Source organism: Micropterus dolomieu, unplaced genomic scaffold (assembly GCF_021292245.1).
Source record: "Micropterus dolomieu isolate WLL.071019.BEF.003 ecotype Adirondacks unplaced genomic scaffold, ASM2129224v1 contig_12511, whole genome shotgun sequence".
In the NCBI taxonomy this organism is placed as follows: domain Eukaryota; kingdom Metazoa; phylum Chordata; class Actinopteri; order Centrarchiformes; family Centrarchidae; genus Micropterus; species Micropterus dolomieu.
The window spans coordinates 442-8,061 of NW_025741497.1; the positions used below are offsets into that span (position 1 = coordinate 442).

The 7,620-nt window shown below is 50.6% G+C and overlaps 2 protein-coding genes across 5 annotated transcripts; one reads left to right on the forward strand and one right to left on the reverse strand.

The window, feature by feature from the left end:
• Nucleotides 1–931: 931 nt before the first annotated feature.
• LOC123966077 (dynein axonemal heavy chain 17-like) lies at nt 932–7,257 on the forward strand. Of its 4 annotated transcripts, XM_046042313.1 has the most exons (10): nt 932–1,085; nt 1,158–1,301; nt 2,152–2,325; nt 2,419–2,655; nt 2,774–2,943; nt 4,080–4,200; nt 4,336–4,434; nt 5,811–6,015; nt 6,142–6,234; nt 6,364–7,257. In XM_046042313.1, exons 2-7 carry the CDS (start codon nt 1,290–1,292, stop codon nt 4,339–4,341), a joined length of 720 nt encoding a protein of 239 aa, XP_045898269.1. In that variant the 5' UTR covers nt 932–1,085; nt 1,158–1,289; the 3' UTR covers nt 4,342–4,434; nt 5,811–6,015; nt 6,142–6,234; nt 6,364–7,257. The 4 variants fall into 4 exon arrangements, with proteins under 4 accessions (XP_045898269.1, XP_045898268.1, XP_045898270.1 ...); XM_046042312.1 differs by having other exon boundaries at nt 4,336–6,015; XM_046042314.1 differs by lacking the exon at nt 5,811–6,015.
• On the reverse strand, nt 6,105–7,034 carry LOC123966076 (transmembrane and ubiquitin-like domain-containing protein 1). Its single transcript, XM_046042311.1, has 2 exons — nt 6,980–7,034; nt 6,105–6,844 (listed from the first exon to the last, which is right to left on the reverse strand). The coding sequence occupies exons 1-2, from the start codon at nt 7,032–7,034 to the stop codon at nt 6,453–6,455; spliced, it is 447 nt and encodes a 148-aa protein (XP_045898267.1). The 3' UTR covers nt 6,105–6,452.
• Nucleotides 7,258–7,620: the final 363 nt, after the last annotated feature.

The window sequence follows — 7,620 nt, forward strand, 5'->3', positions numbered from 1 at the left end:
TTCTGACTTGACTTGGACTCTAGCTTAAAGACTTGAGACTTGACTTGGACTCTTGCTCAGAGACTTCTGACTTGACTTGGACTCTAGCTCAGAGACTTGAGACTTGACTTGGACTCTAGCTCAGAGACTTGAGACTTGACTTGGACTCTAGCTTAAAGACTTCTGACTTGACTTGGACTCTAGCTCAGAGACTTCTGACTTGACTTGGACTCTAGCTTAAAGACTTGGGACTTGACTTGGACTCTAGCTCAGAGACTTGAGACTTGACTTGGACTCTTGCTCAGAGACTTCTGACTTGACTTGGACTCTAGCTTAAAGACTTGAGACTTGACTTGGACTCTAGCTCAGAGACTTCTGACTTGACTTGGACTCTAGCTTAAAGACTTGAGACTTGACTTGGACTCTTGCTCAGAGACTTCTGACTTGACTTGGACTCTTGCTCAGAGACTTCTGACTTGACCTGGACTCTTGCTCAGAGACTTCTGACTTGACTTGGACTCTAGCTCAGAGACTTGAGACTTGACTTGGACTCTAGCTCAGAGACTTGAGACTTGACTTGGACTCTAGCTCAGAGACTTGAGACTTGACTTGGACTCTAGCTTAAAGACTTGAGACTTGACTTGGACTCGGAGCTCGGAGATTTGTGAGCGTCTCTGGTGTGGGTTTCCTGTAAACCCCAGTTTGCAGGCTCCTGTCCTCTTCAATGTGTACAGCACAGTCCAGGAAGGCCAAACTGTTGTTGTTGACGTCTTCTCGTGTGAACTCGGTTGCGCTGGACTTGAACCTTCTTTGGATAACTCTGACCTGGATGACTGAGAACATTCACAAGACACTGTGTTGATCCATCAGCTCCTTTACAACCTGTTCTGATCTGGTCCAGTAAGAACAGGGGGGGCGGATACAGCCTGAACTCCCTGTGGACACCTGACTGTTAACCTGAGAGGTCTGTATCTGTCCATCTGCAGGGCTGGGCGGAGCTTCACCTGCTGCAGCGCTCAGGTGAGTCGCTGCTGGAGGACGGCGCTACAGAGCAGAGCTACAGGGTCCTCAGAGAGGAGGGACAGCAGCTGCTCAGGTTAACACAGGTAACAGCAGAGTACACCTGAGGAGCAGGAGGAGCAGGAGGAGGCGCTGATGTGACTCTGCTGTGTTCTCAGGTGAACCGGAGTCTGTACAGAGCTGAAGACTCCTCTCAGTCCTGGATCAAGTATCTAGACTACATCGATGACAAAGTCCAGGACGGACTGTTCCAGCTGCTGCTCAGATCTCTGCACTTCCTGTCTGACAACATGAACCCACAGGTACGCTCACCTGGGAACACCTGCGTCAACCTGAGCAGCACATCGAGCCTGTGTTGTGGTTTAGCTGGCTCACAGTGAGGACCCGATGGCGTCCTCAGAACGGTCAACAAGCGTGACATTAACTCATCTGAACACGCAACATACAAACATTCACAGAGCATCAAATACAGCACGAGATCTACAGCTGACATACGCACTAGCACATCAGGGGTAAATACCTGGGGAAGAGAACTGTGAGCAGACAGAAGAAGAAGAGCACAGGAAGTGATGTCAGAGGTGTTATCAGAGGAAGTTTTCAGGAGCTTCTTGAAACCAGAGAGGGACGCAACCTCCAAGTTTAATTTAAAAGCTGACGGCTAAATGAGAGGCGTGGTGTCATTTTGTAGTAGTTGCAGCCGTATTCAGGACTAAAGGAAACTGGACCAGAGATCCTCTGTGAGGGAGGACGCTCCACTCTGTAGTCCAACAGCTCCTCCCTAAGTAAACCGCCAGCTGGGAGCTCACCTGGTGGAGCCTCAGGTATCGAGTCCACAGGCGCCCCGGGTTCCGGTCCCCCGTCACAACAGATCAGATCAGCAGACAATCGATATGAAAGGACTCGGATCAGGATCAGAACTGGACCAGCTCGTGCTCTCTGGTCTCTCATGTTAACCATGTGATTCACATTCTCAGCTCTGATTGGACAGTTTTTTTCTTGTCCACCTGGACGAAGCAGTTTCCTGCGGCCGCTTTTCCCACGCGTTTGAGTCCGACTGGCATCTTAATACCTGAATAGTCCAGGTGCAAACCTAATGACCACAACGTCACAGGTTCGATTCCAGCTGTGTCACAGCCTCCGTTCTTCTTGCAGGGCTGCAGGGCTGCGTTGTTGGCGGTCCGTCTGGAGCTGCAGGAAACAGGGAGTGTGTTTGAGCCGTCAGTGGGCGGCGGCCTCTCTGACCTCCTGAAGACCATCATCACTGACGTTTACACGGCGGCCAGTCTGCCGCCCAGGATCTCTGTGAGTCGTCAGGACAACTATCAGGTGACTCCGACGTCACTGTGACATCACACGCTCAGCCTGTCCGGGCTGCTGTTGGAGGCTTTGAACCCGTTTGTCTACCTGTCTGTCTGTTAGGTCTCACTGCAGCAGAGTCCCAAGCTCTCTGCGTTGGAACAGGAAGTGATGCGTCGCCTGCTGCAGGTGAGGGAGGAGGCGGAGCGTCTGAGGGCGGGGCTGAACAGGTACTCATACCTGTGGCAAAGCAACAGGAGGCGGGTCATGCAGGAGTTCCTGACCTACAGCAGGCAGCTGGGACCCGAGGAGCTGGAGGCCGAGAAGACTCCGCCCACCCTGAAGGACTTCCAGAGAGAGGTGAGACACACCTGTCCAGGTGTTTTACTGCAGACACTCCAGGTAAAAAGCACCTGTATTACACCTGGGCTGGCTGATTTAGCCGTGTCATCACCTGGTGGCTGTGATGTCGTTTCAGATTGAGTCGCTCCAGAGAGTGAGCGGAGAGGTGGTTCACCTGGATGATGTCATCGTTCTGCACAACTGGCTGCAGGTCGACCTCCGTCCCTTCAGAGACTCCCTGCTGTCACTCATCTACGACTGGAGACACGTCTACACAGAGTACCTGCTGGCCTCAGTCAGGAACAGGTGAACTCACCTGAGACCCAGTACCAGTACCAAACCCAGTACCCTTAAAGTGATACCGATACCAACAGAGTACTTCATTCGATACCTTGCATAAAATGACACCTGACTGGCAGCTTATTATTATTTTTATTGTTGTTATGGACAAGCAAGGTGATCTATTTCATTTCTTTCTTGTTTCAAATAACTGCTAGAAGTATTGGGAAATCGCTCCCCATCCTAATTAGGTCATCCTCACTGGTAGCATTAGCCTATAAGGGGAAAGACTACAGCTTGGGACTTATTTTATATTTGAATGAGAGAGGAGTCAAATAGTTTAGTGACCAAATAAGTTGTGGGAAACGAATTTAAGGTATTTTTTGATAGGTCTACTACTCACCCCGAGTGCTTTTTCCTTTAGTGGGGAGCCGCAAACCTCGAATAAAACGAGAAAGCCTTCTGTTTAAACAAGTCACTAAACTACACTAAAGATACAAACAGAGGAAAAGAGGGGCTGCAGGTCTAGCCGATCAAACTAACTACACGTGAAGCAGCCCCAGCTGCAACCGCAGTCTCCGTCAGTAAAATCAGCTGATCGATCGGTGACTAGTGATGTGAAGAGCAAATACAAATACAGAGAAGTGTTAACTGATACCAGAAGATGAAACCAACGGAGAGCCAAGCTTGTGGTGATAAACAGTGACGAACACGCCTGAGACCGCAGCCGAAGGTGAGCGGCTGTTAAAATCACGCTTGGACTCCTTTTTTATACGGTTTATGGTGCAGACACATAAGGAGGAAAAAGGCTGCTCTTCTCTTTCTTTCAGCGTGATTGGCTGAAAGCAAAACTAGACAAATAGTCATTTTTGGCTGCGATCTGGTTACAAAAAGTATCGATTGAAGTTCTGGTTTCTGGTTCTGGAGACGTTTCGGTTCTACTCCATACCAGGCTGCTTCGGTCAGGAACAGGTGAACTCACCTGAGACCCGCTGGCCTCAGTCAGGAACAGGTGAACTCACCCGAGACCCGCTGGCCTCAGTCAGGAACAGGTGAACTCACCTGAGACCCGCTGGCCTCAGTCAGGAACAGGTGACTCACCTGAGACCCGCTGGCCTCAGTCAGGAACAGGTGACTCACCTGAGACCTGTGTGTGTCTTCAGTCTGCAGCAGCTGACCCGGCGTGGTGGCAGTGAAGAGTCCAGGTTCCCCCTGACAGAGACCATCATCCTACTGGAGGCCGCAGGAGTCGAGCTGCCTGAACACCTGGCAGCACAGCTACAGGTAGTGACATCACTCATGAAAAACAACATTTTGACCCTCATCACCGTCTGACAGGTGCGACTGAGCAGCCTGTGTCTCCAGTCAGCTTCACGTTAAAACTCCTGAAACCTGTCGTTGTTGTTGTTTCTCTGCCAGTGCTGACGGGCTGCAGAGGACGCGGCGGCTCAGACGGGAGACGTTCATCGGTTCACAGGTTGATTTAGAGCTCACAGTGTTCAGACGTGATGATTAAAGGTTTGTGAATGAACTCTTTGTACCTTCAGTCTAAACAACAGGAGAAGAAGAGCAGCAGCTGTTTAAACACCTCATCAACACTTCTCTCATCGTTTAGTTTGGCTTTAAGATTTTATTCACCTGATCAACACAGAGATGCCTCTGTTATTCAGCCTGCCTCCATTTAAAGAAAGGGGGTGGACAAAATAATAGAAACGCCTCTCTGTGCAACAGTGAGTTCAGCAGCTGCTCCACATGTTCCTAATAAACTGGACACTCTGAGCAGGGTTTGTTTGTGGTTGGTTTACACCGGGAAAGTGACTAAATGAATTCTCCCACAATGCACTGCCCAAAGGAAATGGAGGGAAGCATCAACAGTAGATGGTGTGTAGAGAAGAACTGAGCGGAGTCAGACTGAAGCACGTTAATGTGTTCAAAGTGCTGAGGATGCAGCACGCAGTGTTAGACACAATACTAACATGGGGGCAGCCATCTTTCTTTGTGAACTTCTCGTCGACCTCCAGATGTGACTTTACTGGGACAAACCATCCCGTACTGAACCCAGGGGCTTTCATGTGGAGCTGGTCCCCCTTTGCAGCTTCTTCCACAAGAAGAGCGTTAGTGAGTTCAGACTCTGTTGGACGAGAGGACCCGGCTCTCAGTCTCTGTCTAGTTCATGCCAAAGGTGTTGGACAGGGGTCAGGTCAGGGTTCTGGGTGGGCCGGTCGAGTTCTTCCACACCGAACTGGGAGACCATTTCTTTATGGAGCTGCTTTGTGCACGAGGGCGTCGTCTTATTGAAACGGGAAAAGGCCAAACACAAGCTGCTGTCCTAAGATTTCCCTTTAAAAACACACACCATGAAAACCGAGCCACTCCCTGAAGTATCAGGGCTCCCGCCGTCCTGGAAAATGATTTTAACATGTTGCAGCAGCGTTGAGTCAGGGTGGACGACATTAATTCAAGTCCCTGAAACTCTGAATAATGTCAGTTTCATTATACTCCAACGGTAAATATCAGTCCCTGCTGGCTGCTGACGGCTTTATAATGTTTCCTTCTCAACTTGTTTTAGGCGCTTTAAAAGGTTAAATTGGTTTAAGGTTTTGTTTCAGCTCTAGTTTTGGTTTTGTAGAGCGATGGTTTCAGATGGGCTGAGAAAGTTGGATAAGAATGAAGCTCAGGTCAGAACTCGGGTTCGCAGCGTTTGGGCTCAGGACCACAGTGATGTTAGAAAACCGGAGGCTGTTATTTGTTCAGTTACTGGTGGTCAGGCAGCAGGTCAAAATATAATTCATGAGAAACGCACTCGTAAAGCACAGAACACAGAGATGCTTTCCAAAAGAAACAACGAACACAATGACCACACTATAAAAACATAATGCGTCATTCCTACGCAGATGATTTCATAGAGAAGCTGCAGCCCCGTCATTAAAACCAGACTTCAGCATAGAGGAACACGTCTGTCAGAGCAGCTGGATCATCACTGAACATGATCTCTGGATAAGAGAGGCAACCCCGAGGATGTGGAGAGCGCCGTCCATAAACACTGTTCCAAACAGGAAATGAACGACACGAGCGGCTGAATGTATTTCTACCACCAAGGTATCAATACTACCAGTACTAGTACTGCTTGCTGGTAGTTTTATTTGCAGCAGCAGATTCTTCACAGAGACACAAAGAACCACAACGAGATAAATAAACGCTTTAATAGAATTTCTTTCTCTTCAGAAGCTGTGATTCATTTAGACTTTCCTGCTCAGACAGACACACGGGTCCGGTTTACAGCCTGGCGCTGGTCCGACCCGCTTCAGAAACCAGAACGTAAGAGAGGCACGATGATGAGAAAACCTACAGAGATCTAAAAATAATAAAAATTAAAGTCCTCGTTAACACTTATCATCTTCATGGCAACAAAAAACAAACATCAACTCTGTCCGTTTTGTCCCGCAGGTCCGAGTCCGGATCAGAGGTCAGAGAGAGCTCCGCCCCGACTGCTGACATCACCACACAGACAGAGGCGGCGGCCAATCAGAGGGCAGCTAGCGACGGTAGACTCCAAAGGCGACCAGGCTGAGGAAGATGGTGACTCCGACCAGCGAGGCGGTGGCCGGGGCGGTGAAGAACTGCCGGTACTGGATCTGACAGTACCACAGCACCGACAGCATGAGGACCAGCAGGGGGACCATCAGGCTGCCCACGTTCAGAGCCACCTGCACCTGGTCGGCGGGCCGCGGCCCCCCCGCCGCCCTCCCGCTGGCGTGCTGAGAGATGTGACAGTGCAGGACGCAGTTATGGACCAGGTTCAGAGAGGCCAGAGTCTGAGCGTCGTCCTGCAGCAGCTGGCCCTGATAGATCAACCGGACCTGCTGCTCCTGGCCCGCAAAGTAGGTCCTGAAAGGGAAGAGGTCAGAGGTCAAAGCCAGCCACAACACTGCTCAGCATCCACAAGAGTCTCAGAGCAGGAAATCACGGAGACGAGGAGCGAGAGCGTTCTGTCATCTGCAGAATGGCGAGATCTCAGCAGGTTCTGGTTCTATGTGGCGAAAGAACCCAAGCACTGTGCTACTGTCGGGAACGAAGAGGCCTGCGTTTCTGTAACGTGGAGGATGCTGCGCTGCCATCGGCTGTGAAACAACGTGGTCACATGACGGCAGATGATGTTTTATACTTCTGCGTCTGTTCTACGCCGTACTCATGCATTTATACTGCAGTTACAGCAGATGTGTAGTTACATGTTGGGGAGGTGCACAACAGATTCAGCGCAGAAGTATAAATGAAGCTTTACTTCCAGTCTAAATGTGGTTCGTTCCTCACAAACACAGAATAAAACGGTTCTGAGATGTTTTTGCTGTTTCATCTTTCTTTTAGACACCTGCAGCTGAACGTGCCTTTACTGTTGACAGGTGTTAGGGGGACGCCAGAGTACGACGAGTGACGCAGGGGGACGCCAGAGTACGACGAGTGACGCAGGGGGACGCCAGAGTACGACGCAGGGGGACGCCAGAGTACGACGAGTGACGCAGGGGGACGCCAGAGTACGACGAGTGACGCAGGGGGACGCCAGAGTACGACGAGTGACGCAGGGGGACGCCAGAGTACGACGAGTGACGCAGGGGGACGCCAGAGTACGACGCCAGAGTACGACGAGTGACGCAGGGGGACGCCAGAGTACGACGAGTGACGCAGGGGGACGCCAGAGTACGACGA

Bases quoted from the DNA above. Each gene is read 5' to 3' on its own strand.
- LOC123966077 (XM_046042312.1), top strand. The intron at 2,326-2,418 runs GTGACTCCGACG...TCTGTCTGTTAG, and splicing joins GTCGTCAGGACAACTATCAG to GTCTCACTGCAGCAGAGTCC. The intron at 2,944-4,079 runs GTGAACTCACCT...GTGTGTCTTCAG, and splicing joins CTGGCCTCAGTCAGGAACAG to TCTGCAGCAGCTGACCCGGC.
- LOC123966076 (XM_046042311.1), bottom strand. From the start codon at position 7,034: ATGGCAGCGCAGCATCCTCCACGTTACAGAAACGCAGGCCTCTTCGTT. The intron at 6,845-6,979 runs GTAGCACAGTGC...GATGCTGAGCAG, and splicing joins AGGCCTCTTCGTTCCCGACA to TGTTGTGGCTGGCTTTGACC.